This window comes from Myotis lucifugus, unplaced genomic scaffold (assembly GCF_000147115.1).
Source record: "Myotis lucifugus unplaced genomic scaffold, Myoluc2.0 scaffold_10, whole genome shotgun sequence".
NCBI classification, from domain to species: domain Eukaryota; kingdom Metazoa; phylum Chordata; class Mammalia; order Chiroptera; family Vespertilionidae; genus Myotis; species Myotis lucifugus.
This window is the reverse complement of record NW_005871058.1, coordinates 11,213,417-11,231,835: the sequence shown is the minus strand read 5'-3', so window position 1 is coordinate 11,231,835 and position 18,419 is coordinate 11,213,417. Positions and strand designations below refer to the sequence as shown.

General features: G+C 44.5%; 2 protein-coding genes across 2 annotated transcripts in view; one reads left to right on the top strand and one right to left on the bottom strand.

Annotated features, from left to right (window-relative positions):
• ETV6 (ETS variant 6) overlaps window positions 1-18,419 on the bottom strand; it is a 206,612-nt gene that overhangs the window by 29,933 nt on the left and 158,260 nt on the right. The window contains exon 4 of the mRNA XM_014451697.2: window positions 5,922-6,056. Coding sequence (XP_014307183.1) covers window positions 5,922-6,056 — 135 coding nt within the window. The remainder of the gene's footprint in view (window positions 1-5,921; window positions 6,057-18,419) is intronic.
• Window positions 8,188-8,686, top strand: LOC102426237 (proteasome maturation protein). Its single transcript, XM_006084244.3, has one exon. It carries the CDS (start codon window positions 8,234-8,236, stop codon window positions 8,657-8,659), a length of 426 nt encoding a protein of 141 aa, XP_006084306.1. The 5' UTR covers window positions 8,188-8,233; the 3' UTR covers window positions 8,660-8,686.

The window sequence follows — 18,419 nt, the reverse complement described above, 5'->3', positions numbered from 1 at the left end:
ATATCTGATAGGTGTATTTTCCTTATTTTACAGATGGAAACTGAGATACAAGGAAGTTGAGTAACTTGCCTGAAGTCTCCCAGCTGGTAAACTGGGAGCTGGGACCTGAACAGCTGGTCAGGATCCAGAGTGCAGACACACGGTGATGCTCTCTGGCTCCACCACGCATTACACAGTTAACACGGATTACAAAGTCGCCAGACCCCAGCCAACAGCCTCCTTGACACTTCAGTCATCAACACGATCCCAGCGAGACTAGAGAAGCGGGGATGCTTTTCGCAACAACCAGTAATAGGATGTGGCCCGAGCAGCTAAAAGCCTCATGTGCCCTGCTGCCCACTCGGCAGCTGTTCTGAGGGGCTGGCTCCCACGGGCTACGGCAGCTCTCCAGCTCTCGGAAGCCAGGGCCTGACTCAGAGCCCACATTTCTCACAGGCTGGGGATGTTCCCTGGGCTAAGTCCATTCACCCTGAGGCAGTCAATGATCTCTATGGGTTAATGCATCCAAGTTAGTATGAGTTTTTCATATCATGAATTGAGGACATACGCTGGTGTCTCAAAAGTTATCTTTGACTTTTTTTTTTACTTAGATTTGGCAGTTATAAGCAGACGTGCTGGGACTTGCCACAATGTACCCAGTCAGGAGACCTGACCTGGCATCCTAATCTCTACATGCCCATTCATTTGTTCCACGTTTAGAGTGCTTGCAAATAATAATAATAATAATAATAATAATAATAATAATAATAAAAATAAAATAATGAAAGCATTATTTTTGTGGCTCAGTCATGCTGCAGGTGAATGCAGGTATTGGAGCCGTGTGGGCCTGGGGTTAAGTCTTAGCTTTGCTTCTTTGTAGCTGTGTGATTTGGGGGATGTCACTTTACTGCTCTAGCCCCAATTTCCTCATCTGTAAAATGGGTATAATATTACCTTCTTGAAAGGCTGGGTGTGAAGCTTAAATGATTTCAACACATAAGAGCTTAGAACAGGGTCTGACATGCAAAAAAGGACCCCATAAATGTTAGCTTTAATTTTGTTATTATAAAGCAGATTCCTATACCTCATCATCTTTAATTATTTCATTAAACTTGTTTAAGATTTCCTTCCTCCAAATCAGTCTTTGGGCACTTGGATCTCGTGGCTGGCGGAGGGGAAGAGGTAATGTTTCCATTAATAAAGCAATCCTATAAATAAAACTTCTGTGGGCCATCCAGAATGTAGGCCACCCACTCTGCCCTCATCAAAGACATGATTTCTCTCCACTCTCTTACCCTGTGTGGTTGTAAGGAGAATTGAGAAAACAGTATTTTGACACTTGACATTTCTCATCTTCACTTCTACTTTCCATGTCCACCTGGTGACAAAAAGCTGCCCCAGAGCAGAACTGTCACCTTAAAACGGCCTACACTGTTGCAGAAACAATCACCGCACTGCACGTGCAAATATTTTCAAACTAAAGTGACTAAGAATCACCTCCCAGTCTCTTAGATGGGGCATAGGAGAGGGTGGAACAGAAGAGCTGAAATTATAGGGGGGTCCCCCAAGGAGGTGGTGGAATAAGAACATTTAAGAAACATAGACATTTCCCTGGCCGGTGACTCAATTGGTTGGAGCGTCGTCCGTACACCAAAAGGTTGCGGGTTCGATTCCTGGTCAGGGCACACACCTAGGTTATGGGTTCAATCCCCAGTCAGGATGTGTATAGGAGGCAGCCAATTGAGCCCTCTCTCTCTCTCTCTCTCTCTCTCTCCCCCCCACACCCCCTCTTCCTTTCTCTCTAGAATCAATGAAAACATCCTCGGGTGAGGATTAGAAGAAGAAACATAGATCCCATTCCTTCTCCCTAGAGACTTGTGCATGTCCAGGCCAACATCATTTGCTGGCTTGAAATTTCTAAAGATGTTTTTCCTCCTGGTTTTGGTAAAAGAAGTAGTATCATTGTTTATTTTGTCTTCTTCCTACGTAACTATCTAATTCATACTATGCAGATAAAATGGGTCACAACAATAAAAGAAAAGGAATCTAGAAGAGATATTGAGCTATTTCTGAGCAACACCAGCAGGACACTTGGGATTTTCTAGATTTTAGTTGCCCTTTACCCTGAAGGTAGGGAATGCATCTTATTCATCTTCGTATCACCCAGGGAGGCTCACACCATGGATAGAATGTGAGGAGTTGAGAGCTGAAAGATCTGAGACCATTTAGTCTAATCTCCTATCTTACAACTGAGGGCCAGAGAAATGAGTAACTTAGCCCCTATGATTGTGCTGGAAGGATAATGGGCTAGAACCTGGTTTCCTGACTTCCGACATCATTCTTCAGAAAGTTTTATCTCAGCTGACCATGTGTCCCAGTTTGTCAAAATGATTCTGGTTTATGCCTATTGCCCTCGCTTACTTGTTAGAATCCCATTTCGTGGTCATGAATGTCTCGGTAGGGATGACAATTTATAAGGTTACCTGGTGATATAATATTGCACTCTCTTCCCATAAGCAAATAAGGAAAAAGAGTAGGATGCAGGTTCTCCTAGACTTAGGTGGTGATCTGAGGACTGCTTTGCCCAACGCAGGACAATTTCAGAACAGACACAGAGAAGACAAGTGTTTACCAAAAAAAAGGTTTGAATTAGTAAGATCACCTTCCTCTCCTGTCAGAGCCTGGCGGGGGCCTGTGAGCTAACACCAGCTTCCTAGCTTATGGGACTGCCTGCCCTGTGGCTGCTGGTGAGGGGGGCGGGATTTCAATGCAATGTACTCGGATGGGATATTTGCAGGGAACTGCTGCTGGATTAAACAAGATACCTTTGTGTTGGGAGATAAATTCCCAGTATGACATGAATGTCTGAACTGGGTAAGGTGGTGGCAGTGATGAGGTGAAGCCACAGGGGGGCTGAATGAAGCTTTGTGCTTGCATGTCACTCTGCAAGCCCGCCGTGCCAGCCTATCGAGGGGCTGAGCCAAGCCCCCTCTGAAATGCCGGTTCCCCTTCCATGCTGTCACATCTCTCTGTGCCAAGTCAGGAGCTACACACTTTCATATGGTACTGTACCCCAATGAGGTCAAATAAATCATTGGGGACATAATATTTGCTATGCTTAATTTCACTTTACAGAACCACTTTTTTTCAGGGCCAGATCTCTCTGTATGTTAACATATGCCCATATTAATATGTTACTAGTCACAAGTAAATATCACAGTATTGATTCCAGAGATAGTTCCTGTCGAGCTGGATATTTCTTCTTGTTGGTGGAGGAGAGAGGAAAAGAGGTGGGAGGTGGGAGGCGGGTCGGGGCAGGGAACTCTAGTGGGTTCCTTCTCCTTCGTCACCAAGGGCACCAATAGATCTGGAAGTCTGGGGGCAGTGGCCTCTTCACATCGCCTCAGAATCTTGTACAGCTCTTCTCATTTGCTAACCGCTGATAAAGACCTAAGCTGCCCTTCTTGTGTGTCCACCTGTCCATCTGAGAGCATGGCCTGCGTCTGCCCGGGCGAAGGAGAGGGCACGTACTCTCTGCTCCTGCTTCCTGGCTGATAGCTTTAAGGAGTGGTCTCTGAGACACAGTACTTTTCAGAGCAGGGTCTGCAGCAGAGCGAACTGGTTCACAGGGAGATGAGACCCTTGACCTTGGCCTCATTGGCTCCATTCTTTGACCGACTGAGCCACACTTGAGAGCACAGCTCGTTAAAGCGTAGGTGGGCCACATCTGTATTTACTGGGTTTGAGAGTAGCTCTGAGAGTAAGCCAGCTTTCTCTATTGATTAGCTCCTGCAAATGAGAACAATGACAAGCACACCTACTTCTGAGTCAAATCAGGCCCCGGGGAGAGGAGGAAGGATTTGTGATGAGGTGAGACCATCGGTCTCCAGTCACATTTGGGAATAAAAAGAGGAATAGAAATTCCAAACGGGATTTTTTTTTTTTTTTAAGTAATGAGAAAAAGAGAGAGGGGTGGGGGTAACACCCATCACACGCCCTTTGTATCTGAAGAGGCAGGCAAGGTAATATGATTCTCGCCTTAATGTCAAGCTTCAGTAAACCCACCTCCTGGTTACTATGCAGGCGGAAATGTACATGCAGGAAGAGCAGAAGAAGGAAGAAACCAACTGGGGGTGGGGCCAGCTGCTAAATTTAGCAAGGGTGAAACTAGAGGAAGGAAGGATGAGAGAAACATCACAAAGCCAGGGACCTGCTGGGAAGCACTTGGCACAAGGAAGAGGTGTCGAGCTGCCCGGAGTCAGGCTCTCTTTTGTGAAGTGTTAATTAAGAAGACAACTTCTCATGTTCTTAATTTGCCAATACCAGAACAAAAATATTAGCCCTGCTCCTGGGGGTGATCTAGCGATACAAGGAAATGCCCCAAGGGACCAGGGTTTTAGTCCCCTAGTAATCTGGTCCTAAGAAAAAGTCCCAAGTGAAAAGTATTGCTGTGTGTCTCCATATCTGTTGTCTAACCCATCGGGCAGGAACGCCCCACAGAGGCACTGAGCATCGCTGTACAATGGAATGGTGCACAAAGTAAGATTTTTATACCTATTTCCCTGCCCATATGCCTGCTTTTTTTTTTAAGATTTTTAAAACTGCTTTTTAGAGAGAGAGGAAGAGAGAGGGAAAGAGAGAAAAGCATTGATGTGAGAGTGTAGCATCAATTGGCTGCGACCTGTATGCCCCCTACCAGGGATTGAGCCCACAACCTGGGCATGTGCCCTGACTGGGAATGGAACCAGCAACCTTTCAGTGTATGGGATGACATTCAACCACCTGGGCGACACGCCAGGGCCCCATAGGCCTGCTCTGGACTATGTCCAGGGTCACAATGCAAGTCTGGTTTTTTGCTCTGTTTTCTAGCAATGATTTTGCTGATGGTGTGACTCACAGGAGAGCAGCACCTGGGACAGCTGAAATAAGCACTTACACTGAGAACGGGGTAAGACACCACCTCTGGTGCATGAAGAACCCCTGGGTCCCCCACAGAGTTCACAGGGCTTGGGTCTTTTTTCATCCTCCAGCTTTCATTACCCTCTGCTCACAAATCTTCAATGATTCCCCATTCCTTTCCTCCATCTAAATCCTCCACATTCGATTTCCAACCTAACCTCCTTGGAGTAGCTCTACACAGGCCCAGTGTGGATCATGGCTGAAACAGGCTGATGGCTCACAGGGTTGTATTGAGTTTGTTCTCTCTATTTGGGGTATGTTTAAAATTCCTCATAACAAAAGGTTGTGGGGAGGTGAGGGGGAGGGAAGATAAGCTGTACAACCCAAGTCATCTGACTACTTTCTACCCCAAAGACTGACTCCACCCTCTCTGCTTGGAATGTTCTCCACACCAGCCCTGCTTATCTGAATCCTGCTGGGCCACCAAGGACTCCCCCAGAGCCACCTCATGCATGAAGCTGACCTGCTGCTGGTACCTGGGCATATCGCCCCTTCCGCCACCTCATTAGGATGCCTACTATGACATGTGCATATCTTGCTCCTTTCTTCGCCGAGATTGTAAGCTGCATAGAGCCTAGAGCAGTGATGGCGAACCTATGACATGTGTGTCAGAGGTGACACGCAAACTCATTTTTTTGGTTGATTTTTCTTTGTTAAATGGCATTTAAATATATAAAATAAATATCAAAAATATAAGTCTTTGTTTTACTATGGTTGCAAATATCAAAAAATTTCTATATGTGACATGGTACCAGAGTTAAGTTAGGGTTTTTCAAAATGCTGATACGCCGAGCTCAAAAGGTTCGCCATCACTGGCCTAGAGTATCTCTCAATCATTTTGGCATTTCCCCCAGGATCTTATACAAAGTAAGCATTCAATAATTGGTTTGTTGAATGAAAAATGACTCACATAAAAAAGAACAACTTATCAAATTAACAATGAGACCGCTTGGATCTAAGGAAAGACAAGCCTCCTCCGGTACCTTCTTCGTGGTTCTGGTGCAGTATGACTTCTGGCTGGGTGTGGATCGAGTTTCCGGGGTGGAAGAAAGGTGAAAAAAGAATCCGAGGTTTCCTCTGCTTCAGAATATGCTGAAGGAGTTCATAGAGCACATCACCTGGAGAGAGAAAGGAAAGAGAAATACAGAAACGGGAATATTTTATTCACTACTCACTGAGTTTCGACGGTATGCGTGGCACTGTTCTGAGTTCACCATGTCCTGCGAGTAGGACAGGCTCGCTTCCTACTCTCCCAGGGCTCGGGGGACACACAGGATGTGCCGCTTGGAACTCTGAAGGTCAGGGCATGTGAGTTTTTTAATAGGACTTTTTGATTATGAAATAAACCAAAAAAAGTTTTATAAAATGCCGAAAACCAGGAAGAAAACAAAAGCCACCCGTAATGTCATCACTAAGAGGAAAGCCCCATTCCCTACTTAGAGTTATAAATTAGAATTGAGCACATCATCGTTCAGTGTCCCTTTTTTCCTCCCACATTACTGAACTGTTCCAGTAGCTGCATAATGACTGCTTCACAGACTTTATTTGAAATTTAAATTGTCCTAATTTATTGCTATTCTTTTTGTGAAAACATCCTTTCCATAACCATCTTTGCTTGCATTTCAGATAATTCAAGGATTTATGAAGTCACTGAGTATGAAAAGTTTTAATATCCCTATGACAACTCAGAGATTCTTCATAGAAATCACCCCCCCGCCCCAACACACACACACACACACACACACACACACACACACACACACACAATCATACATAACACCCATGCTTTTCTACCCACCCCAATCCCAGGTAGGAAGAGAAAAAATATGAAAAAATTTCACTATCTGGTCACAGCTGCTAAGTACAGAAGAGACCGTATAGGGAACTGGCACATCTGGGATGCTTCCCTCCTTTAAAAATGCAACACAGCACCGCTCCAACGTTCTATAATTTCCAGAGAATCGTCTTTAGTTGTCAGCCCCTTGCCGAGGACGGAGGGGGCTGTCCTGAGCTGGGACCCTTTGTTCTGATATATTTGGTGTTTGACGTGTCCACTGAGAAGTTAATTAGAGAAAAAACACCTGTCATGGTCTTGTCCCACCCCTTTGACTTAGATCCAAGTTCAAAATGCAGGTGGGTGCCTCAAAACCCCTTAGGGTGGGTGATTAATCTCTCAAATGCCACAGCCCTGACTGTCCCCCACGCCCTTCCACACACAGATATGCCGTCAACAACGGGAATAAACAATGGGCTTTTATCTCTAATTTTAGCCATTTTAAACAGGCGCTTTCATTAACAACTTAATTTAACTGCATATTTTGGGCTGTAGATATTATTTTTTTTCTTTTAAACTCAGCCTGAGAAATGCTCCCTGTTAAAATCTTTCTCTCTGCAAACCTCTACTCCTTTTCCATTTATCCCAAATCAAGTTCCATCGCATTCGATTCTGAGGGATTCCTGAGGTCCCTAGCGTCTTCGCTTTGGCTTTCGTCCTTCCTCTGCCTTTGAATTAGGTTGTTATTAACATAACTTACTGCCACTATTTACTATTATGACTCAATAAGGCAAAAGACTTAAAGAGCTGAGGACACCAGGTCACTTGGGTGTTTCCTTTCAGTGAAACGGGCAAGAAGACGCAGCAGTGTTCTGAACCAGACTTTTAAAAGGTCTTTGGAGGCAGAACCTGGCACACGTGATTGGGTTTGGGAGCTGGAAGGCTGCGGAGCTCACCTAAGCCCCATCGAGTAGTCACAGCAGTCATGGTAATGTTGTCTCCGGTAATATGAGGACACGGAGTCCGAACTACAGTCCTAGTTTAAAATTCATATTTTAATCTCTTACAAAAACAAGTCACTAATCAATACTCTGTTTCTTTCTGTTTAGTGTGATGTCTTCCTAAACTTTTCTTTAAAAAAAAATTATTGATTTCAGAGAGGAAGGGGGAGAGAGAGAGAGAGAGAGAGAGAGAGAGAGAGAGAGAGAGAGAAACATCAATGATGAGAAAGAATCATTGATTGGCTGCTTCCTGCATGCCCCACACCTGGGATCGAGCCTGCAACCTGGGCATGTCCACTTACTGGGAATCGAACCATGACATCCTGGTTCAAAGGTCAATGCTCAACCACTGAGCCAACCCAGCCGGACTTCCTAAACTTTTCTTAATTTACACGGCCTCACACTCACTGGGTTTCATCCTGTGGATTTGAGCGACGCTTTATTTGAGTAGCATGAAGAAGAGAAAACGGGCTGGCTGACGCGACCGGGCTGGAGAGGCTGTTTGCAGCGTGAGCTAAAGATGAACACCAGAGGACTTGGATCTCAGCTAAAGGACAGTATTCCAGTTACTGAGCTATCAGCAAGTGGACCTTTTGAAAGTCATGATCTTCTTCGAAAAGGTTTTTCTTGTGTGAAAAATGAACTTTTGCCCAGTCATCCTCTTGAATTATCAGAAAAAAATTTCCAACTCAACCAAGATAAAATGAATTTTTCCACACTGAGAAACATCCAGGGTCTATTTGCTCCACTAAAATTGCAAATGGAATTCAAGGCAGTGCAACAGGTTCAGCGTCTTCCATTTCTTCCAAGCTCAAACCTTTCACTGGATATTTTGAGGGGCAATGATGAGACTATTGGATTTGAAGATATTCTTAATGACCCATCACAAAGTGAACTAATGGGAGAACCACACTTGATGGTGGAATATAAACTTGGTTTACTGTAATGCAGTGAGCTGACCACGGAAATGGAGGGGCTACATATTGTTTACAGTCGTCTTTTTACTATAATTTTATGTATACAACATTAAAAGTACTGACACATGAAAAAAAAAAGAAGAGAAAACGAAAACACTGAAAATGTGTTTCTGATGATTACTACTATTAAAAATGAAAGGTCAGTAATCAGTGTATCATTTTGGAAGGGGAGCCAGGAAATATAAACTTAGCGCCTGTGAGGTGTTCAACTTTGTTGTCTAGAGAGTCAGGCTGACGTGGAGGATGGCACAGACTGCAGGCCGGCTGCTGGGCGGGAGTGCCAGTTCGTCCACCAAGGTGACCTTGAGCGAGTCCCTGAACTTCTCGGCAGAACGCAAACAACATCCACCCCAGAGGTCGCTGTGAGGATTCAATGAGAGGATGGTCTTGAAGCAGTCAGAGCAGGGGTGGGTATACTGTTACACCCTAACCCAGGGGTGGGCAAACTTTTTGACTCGAGGGCCACAATGGGTTCTTAAACTGGACTGGAGGGCCAGAACAAAAGCATGGATGGAGTGTTTGTGTGAACTAATATAAATTCAAAGTAAACATCATTACATAAAAGGGTACAGTCTTTTTTTTTTAGTTTTATTCATTTCAAACGGGCCGGATCCGGCCCGCGGGCCGTAGTTTGCCCACGGCTGCCCTAACCTCTTCCTGGGGTCACACCCGGGGCTGGAGAAGCTCTGAGGTGTGGTGGCTGAAGCCTGGGCAGGAGAGCAGGCAGGGCAGTAACATGGGCCGGGAAGAGTCTCCGCTGTGGGGCCAGGCTGGTGCCTCAGGCTCGTCCTTTAACACCTCTTGGCCTCACTCAGCTTCTTCCACCCCACAGGATTACTGGGAGGAGTGGATGAGGAAATGAGCTCATCACAGCACCAGGCAAACAGAGAACTCAGCAAACACTAGCTGTGGCTGTGACCACTGCTGTCACCACCACCACCATTATTATTGTTATTATTATTATTATTACTATTATTGTTATTGATATTACTATAGTAATATCTCACATATTGAACAAAGGAGGGGTGTCTGGGTCACGGTCAGTGAGTCTCTGTTTCCTCTCCAGAAAGGGCAAAGGTTAACTGAGGCCATTCAACCCATTTGTGGCTTCTCCGGACACCTCACCCCCCTGGTGGGCTAAGCCCACGGTGGGGCTGACCTGTGCTCTGCCCCACACTTTCCCAGGTCTTAACTTCAGCCTCTCACCCCAAAGCTGGCAAAGGGAGCCAGGCAGCCAAGGTTCATCTCTGAGTGGGCAGGAGCAAGCAGGCGGAGGAGAGAGCCAAGCGGAAGTTGGCCAGTTCCTCACCTAAACTGCACGCCTATTGTGAGAACTAGTAAGATAACATTCATCAGCACCACCTGTGACAGCTGGCTAGTGGGTGGGAGCAAGAGCCTGAGGTCCCAGGTTCCAGGCCAGGAAAAACTGTGAAGTACGGCCACAGCTAGATCCATTCATCCATCCATCCATCCATCCATCCATCCACATGTTTCCTCAGCAACCAGGGCTCCGCTGGGGAATGTGTCAGGTTTAGCACAAACATGTCACTACCATGGGGACCCAACTAACTGCATGCCCTGTGTGTGCATGACTGGCAGTAATAACAGCTTGCTGAGAAATGCTCCTGATAACTGCTTGGAGTCTTAGACTGACAGAGGATTCTAGAGGTTTCTTACAATGACTCGAACTTGTGTTCAGTAAAAGTCCCCTGCCCCCTCCCCCGCCCCTGCCAAAAAGTAGCTTTGGAGGAGAACTTTTAGTGATGGGCAGCCGGCCACGAGATAAGCAAACCACTTTTGGACAGCTCTCAGTGATAGAAAGTCTGATGAGTTGGACTCTGGCCGCCCTACAATCTCATGTACTTCAGCTCTTAGCTTTGGCTTCTGGAGCACCATGAACGTGTGTCCCATCTACAACCGTTTTCTACATAAATAAAGATGGCCTCCTACCCTCTCCCCATTGCTACGGTCCCCTAATCCCGCCAACACCTGGTCTGTTCTCTTGGTACACTCTGAAAATATTCATGGAGCCATATCTGAAGAGGTGTACTAACAAAGAGATCTCTGGAATAAAGAAGATATTTTAAAATGTTATATTTGTTTGTTGAAAATAAAGAGCATGAGCCAAATCACTGTATATCTAACTTAGCTAATGATCACTGGCTCGAATTCAAAAGGCACTTTTCGGGAAATTCTTGGCCCATTCAATTCTTGATAAATCTTCTTTGTCTTCCCAGAAAAGACATAACTAGTACTAACTGTAAAGGGTGTTTCTAGCTTTTGTTGGCTCCTCCATATATCCGCACACGTACACCCATAGTTCATGTACACGCATGCCCGTACAGAGGTAGGTTTGCCACGAAGCTGGTGAGTTTCAGGGGCCTTCACTTACATAGTCCCTTGGGAGGAGCCCTAGAACTATTTGCATTCAAATTATAAAATTCAGGCCCCATAAAACCTGTATACCCTTCCGGGTGCATGCACACATGTGACACATGCAGAATGTACATGCATGCATACACACATGTGCACACACACACATACACAGAAACCCACAAACTAAACACATACTATCTTACATTGGTGATCTGGATGTAAAAAACCAAGCATCTAATCTGAGAATTCTAAATTCTATCATTTCATTTGCATTTTGTTTCAAATGGATAGTAGTGAGAGTGAACAAAACTGTTGTAAGTTGCTTATCAATTTTACTAGTGTCTGAAGACCAAGAACATACAGATGCTGCTTAGGGGATCAAATTTATCTAAGTTTCCTTACTTTTAGAGGAAAGGGCTTGGGCTCTGGAGCAAGGAAGTCCCAAGTTTGAATCATAGTCCCTCTATTTTTCAAGCTGCATGCACTTAGGCAAACTATTTTGAGCCTTAGTTCAAGGCTTAGTTAAATAATCTTTGTCTCAAATAACAATAATGCCATAGACTTGACAGGGCTGTTACGATTAAATGAGATGATGGGAAGAAGCACCAGCCCATGCCTGCTATCATATGTGCTCAATAGATGGGACCCCTTGTGATTATGATAATTATTCACAGACCTGTCTCAAAAAATCTGGAAACTATTTGCTCTCCTTCAATACTTTTGCACTTAAAGCACATACAAAAGTTTAATGAAGTCACATTTATATGTATGATCTTTGTTTTCCAGTTGACATCATTTCATTCAGACATTTCTAGCTCACCATTTCTCTCTCTCTCTAGTTCACGGTTTTATCTTCAACCTCTTTCTATGGGTTTCTTCCTTTTAGTATTTAAGCAGTTTCAAGTTTTTATCTTACATGTGTGTGCATGCGTGTGGGTGCGCGCGCGCACACACACACACACACACACACTCTTTGTCTTCACCTTCCCCTCTAGGTATTCCTGTTTCTCTCCCATTGTAGCTGAAAAAGTCTCTGAGGAGCTGTCCTACTCTGCTATCACCCCTTTCCTCCCCTCCACTCCTCAGAGCCCTCATTCTGGTCTCCACTCCAAATCCTTCTCCAAACTGCTCTTGCTTAGGCCACCGACCTGGTGTCAAACCCAGAGAGCAGCGGTGGGGACTGGGGACCGTGCCTGCTCTCTCAGCAGCATTCACCACCAGGGATCACTACCTCCCCTCAGAACTGCAGTTTCAGATTGTGATTTTTCCTGCTTCTCTTCTCATCTCTCTGCTCCTCCTCCTCCAACCCTTCCACAGTTAGGCTCCCCAGGACTCTCTAGCTTTCTTTCTGGTATTCTCATCTACTCCCAGGGCTCCCATCAGCTTGTCTATGCCGGATCCACTCCGGCCAGGCATTTCTTCCCACCTCAGGATCGTCAGCTCTCTCCAGACACTTCCTCTAGTACAGCGGTTCTCATCCCGTGGGTCGTGACCCCTTTGGGGGTTGAACGACCCTTTCACAGGGGTCGCCTAAGACCATCGGAAAACACATATATGATTACATATTGTGTTTGTGATTAATCACTATGCTTTAATTATGTTCAATTTGTAACAATGAAATTGGGGGTAACCACAACATGAGAAACTGTATTAAAGGGCATTAGGAAGGTTGAGAACCACTGCTAGCATGTCATACGGGCACCACACACTGAGCCCTGAAAGCCCTCATGGTATATCACTGTTCAGTAAATGCCCAGCTGATTGGGCCAGAAACCTGGGAGACACCCTTCACACCTCTCCCTCTTATCCAACATCTAATCACTCACCTTATAGACTGTCTTCTAAATATTCCTTGAATCACCCCTTCCTCCCTGCTGGCCCTATCTTAGTTCAGGTCACCACTACTGCTTTCAGGTGCCAGCCATGCCGACTGCCCACATCCACTTTCCATCTCTGCCTTGTCATGCCAACCTCTGCTTCAACCCTGGTGGCTCCTACCTGTCTGTCTTTAAAAAAAATATATTTTTATTGATTTCAGAGAGGAAGGGAGAGGGAGAGAGAGAGACAGAAACATCAATGATGAGAAAGAATCATTGATTGGCTGCCTCCTGCACACCCCCTACTGGGGATGAGCCAGCAATCTGGGCAGATGCCCCGACCGGGAATTGAACCATGATCTCCTGGTTCATAGGTCAATACTCAACCACATGTTCAATCGCTGAGCCACACCAGCTGGACAGGCTCCTATCTGTCTTTCAAATGACACTGACAGTCCTGAGCATGATCCATAAGACCTCGTACAACCTACTGAAGAATATAAGCGACCCCACAAATGGTACTAAAGCTACGGTGTATTCCTTTATAGTCACATTCTCCGAGTTCGTTTAGCAAATCTCATATTGGGGGCTGGCTTGGTGACTTCCAGTTTCAATTATAAATAGAATTGTTAAGGACTATCTATCTATCTATCTATCTATCTATCTATCTATTTTACTGGATTGTTTTCTTCGATTTTTTTTCCTTAAAATGGTACTATCAACAAAAGGGTATGATTTGTTTTAAAGTTGTTGTCATTCACTGCTTGTTCTCCAAGGGGCTGGGACCAGTGCTGTGTGTCATCGACAAGGGTCCCCAGAGCCTGTCTCCTGGGGTTTCACAACATCAAACTTCTCACGTTTAGTAGATTTAAGTGGAATATTAACACTTTTAAAGTGTGCAATTTTCAGGTGATGACTATGTACATATCCTCATATGAAGCTTATCTAATGTAATACATTCTTATATTTGCAAATTGTTCTCTTTTCCCTTTCTTTCTCTTCTGTTTTTATTCAGATTTTAGTTTCCTTCTGACCAAGTCTTTAAAATAATAAAAGCATGCACGGGGTGGGAGGGATCGCTCTCAGGCTGGTCAGAAAATTCCCTCTGCTTGTGACAGGTTCAGGATGAAGTCCATGTCTCCGTCCCTTCAGTTTCATCATAAACTCAACAGGGAAAACCCCTGTGCAGTCACAGGTCCCAGAGGGGGACCCACGGGCGGCCACTACAGGCCCATTCCTGTCTCGGACTGCTTGGCTTTCTGACTCTGCGTGCTCTCATTTTCCCAGCATGCCATGCAATCCATTTTTGGAGGCTGATTGAATTACAAACCCTTTTATTTAATACAAAATGCCTTCAGTGACCATAAAAATAAACTAGTCTTTTACTTAGGAACAAATGTTAGAAATTTCACTGGAAATCTATGTCCTTGACACAGAGACCCTGAGATAAAGGGAGTAGCTTGTGGGAAAAGTTCAATATTATATTTAAGACAAGAATAAATCAGATAGAAAAGAGACCTAGTGAGACAATTACCTTTAGCTGGATAAAAAAAACCACACCAAACATGTGGTAAGAAAAACAACAGAATAAGTTCATGAGGAAAAAAACATTGTGAAAGAGGTACGTTCTTTACTTAAAAAGTGTTAGTTTTACATGTTCCAGTATCACCCTGTATGAGGGCTCGGTGATCACCACCTTTCACCAATGGGACAAGTGAAGTGCTAAGAAATTAAGAGGCTTTCCTGTAATTGACTTATCTAAGCATTTTTCTAATGTGTGATACACTTTCTGTTTTTTGTGTTGTTTTTTTCCTTTGCTCAAAGACACAATAAGAGCAGAAAGAGCCAACTCCAGTGTCTTCAGTCAAGGGTCATGTCTGCTCCAACCCCCACACTGCAGGGCTATTACTCCCTCCGGGACGCGGACCCTCGAAGACTTTGTGAGTCAATTCTGACACAGCCATTCAACCTAGCAGGTTGGTCCAAGGAACTATATGTAGATAAGACCAGTATTTTTAGTTTAACCTTGAAAGGAAATCTAACTGTATGTAAAGGTCACAAGCAGAGAATGTTACCAAAGACAAAGGTTCTGGTGGGTTGGAAGGGGAGCAATCACTTGCAGCACCACACTCAAGTACACCAAAAGGAATTTTCTTAGTAAATCTCCACTACAGTTATTGTTGAATTGAATTTAAACTTTGAAAGTATTTTTTATTTTCCTTTTCTTTTTTTAAGCATTGATAGAAAGTCTAGCATGAATTAAAATAATTTGCATTTTTTTTCATAAAAATAATGTACCTAAATCCATTTCACCTGAATGTCTTGGCGTTAAATCAATGTTAACTGTCTGTTTCTTCTTATTAAGATGTTTTCTCAAGAGTCTCAAATTGGTCAAATAATGAAATACTCCTTTCAATTCAAATCATCCCAGACCACACCACATGGTATCTAGTAGCTTAAGGACTAGGCACAATTATCCTGTTCATGTGAGGTTTTATAAAGTAGAGATTTCCTATCTTTATTCTTCAGCTCTGCAAATGTAACAAATTTATCATCTTGTTCTATCTTCTAATTGGGAGAATATTCCAAAGAGAATATTCCATTTATCTTCAACTTTTGAAATCTTCTGTTTAGAGCTGATATAGTTCCCTGCTTTAGTCTAAGGGTTGAAAATGGAGGACCCTTGTCCTTGAAGTGGATAAGTGCAGTTTGTTAAACTGATTAAAAAAGGTAGAGTTCAGCCTGGCCAGTGTGGCTCAGTGGTTGACTGTTGACCTATGAACCAGGAGGTCATGGTTCAATTCACGGTCAGGGCACATGTCCGGGTTGCTCAATCCCCACTAGGGGGTGTGCAGGAGGAAGCCGTTCAATGATGGCCTCTCATCATTTTTGTTTCTATCTCTCTCTCCCTCTCCCCTCCTCTCTGAAATCAATGAAAATATACTTTTTAAAAAGTAGAGTTCAGAGAGGCTTCCATATGTGGACCTAAGATAAATAGTATTAATATTTCAGTAATTATAATTCATTGAGTTTCATTATTTCCTCTCTACATTTGACAAGAGTTGTATTAAGGGATGTTATTTCCATATTCAGAGAGCATAACACTGGGTGAGGCCCAGCAGGAAACATGGCCGGGAGGAAGCCGTAAACATCCATTCATGGGGACAGGGCTACCAGATACTCCTTGGTCCAGCAGCCCCATGACCAGTGAGATGCTGCTGCTGGGTCTTCTCAGGCAGCAGGAAAGATTCAAGGAAAGAGGACAAAACTGGCTGAAGTGTAAGTTGTACAAGGCGTGTAAGCTGAAGGAGATCAAAGCCTGTACTCGCTGCCTGTAGAGTGGGAAGCTGTACTGTCTACTAGAAGCTCAACAGTTTCAGTGGCTGAAACTGGACGGAACTGTTAGGAGTTGAAGGGAGATTAGGAGCCACAGGGTGGAAATTCCATTTCATGGATGAGGAAAATAAGGGCAAATGAGGTGATGTGATCTGTGCAAGAGCCACGTGGAGAACCCAACCTCAGGACACTTAACTACACGGATGAGAAAGCAGGAAGCCCATGTGGGAAGTAGTTGTGGCAAATGCTACACCTGAGAAATAAAAAGATTTTTAAAATCTATGCCTTGTCTCTACCTACGCAGAATACAGGTAGGTGTATAGTGCCTACATGAGAAGGGTCTTCTCAACTCCTTAGTTGTGTCTTCCAAATCCTCTGACAATACTCCTCCCTTCTGTGGTAAGTTTTCTTGTAGCCCCTACTGGCAGGTATCACCTGGAAATTCTGCCCATGGCTTTCTGGTTGATACCTTTTTGGTTAATTAAATTACCTGTAGTACAAATTTATCTCTAGTCCCAGCTCAACGTACTGGTCATGATGCTCATGTCTATTATTCCCAGCTCTGGTCTGGCTCTTACCTCACATTTCCAACTACAGAACAGGCCATGTCTTCCTGGATGCCCTGGAATTTCTTGGCCAGAATGAACTCACTGCTGCTTCCAGACCCGCTGCTGTTTTAGCCAACTACTCTGCACCTGAAGTACTGTTTCTGATCTCATTGACCCAGTTCTGGACTTTAGTGGCTCAGACTACAGCAGTATCATTCTAGCTTTCCTGCTTTCAAAACCCTTCAATGGTTTCCTATTAGCCCCCCCCCCCAAATAAAACCCAAACATCTTAACCTGGTCTTTAAGGTCCTCTTGTGTTGGGTAACAATTCAACCAATATTTATTGAGTACCAACTGGATGCCATTCACTGTGCTAATGCTGGAGACATGGCAGCTTAATAGGACACAACCCCTGCCCAAACTGAACATTCCACTATAGGAGAGGCATGTAGCATAGCAAACAATCACATATATCAGTGTGTGTGTGTGTGTGTGTGTGTGTGTGTGTGTGTGCATGCGCATGCGCATGTGCATTAGAGGCCATGGCAGAATTAGGGAAAGCTCTGGGATAAAAGAGGAAGAGTACCTAACCCAGACTGACCTGGAGAGAGGTGGAGGAAAGGAAGGCAGGGAAGCAGGGATGGAAGAGAAAGCTTTCCTAGAGAAAGTAGCTGAACTTAAAATATGAAGAGGCAATGAGACCAGTGAGGGAGGGGTAATGAGAATGATGAACAGTGCTTCACACAGAGGATCCAGCTTATGTGGCCTTATCTCTGAACTTCTTTTCCACACAAACTGGCCTACACCTCCTCCTTAACCTTTCCTTACCTCCCTTCCCCCACCCCCGTGAACCTTCCAAAGTCCATCTCCATTGTCATACCCTTGAGCTTCATCTGATCATCCAGCTAGAAATCACCTCTCCTAACCTTCAACTCCCTTAGCCTGTACTTCTGTACCAGTGGCACAGGGCTATTCAGGGAACATTCATGCAATGAATTTCTCCTGCCTCCACCCAACTGTGTCTGTAACACCTCATGTCTGAACTAGTGAATCCGCCTTAGCTGGCCTTCCTGCCTCCTGCCTTTTCCATTCATCAGGTGGGCTTTCTCACTGTCACCCAAATATATTAACCTAATGCTGCTCTAATGACCCAGAATGTTCTCCTTCTCCCCTTGCCACTCAATTCCACCCACCCTTCATGTTGTGAAACAACTCCATTCATGCTCTCAGGAGACCCATCCTACCATATGCTCCCCCTTCTCCAGCATCCTTTGCCTTTAGGTTCAATGCAATCCTGCCTATCTACCTGGACAGCGGGATGCTGTCTGTCTTCCATATGGCCCATGCCAGCAAAGATCTGATAATATAACAAGGAACTACTGACAGGCTTTTGCACATCTTTGCTTCCAGCTTTGAACAGAGATAACCTAGTTTCATCAGTAAAGTTGAGAGGTCACTGGAGAGAAAAATAAATCAGCAACAAAAAGGGGCACCTGAGATAGGATGAGGGAGGAAATTGCAAAGGCTCAGGAAGGGAAGCTTGCCCGAGGTCTAAGTCAAATCAAGTCAAAACACATCACTGTGTTTTCCTTTGTCTTATGTAAATGGTTTCTCTGGAACATGAAAGAGTTAGAGTTCTTTTCCTCCAGATA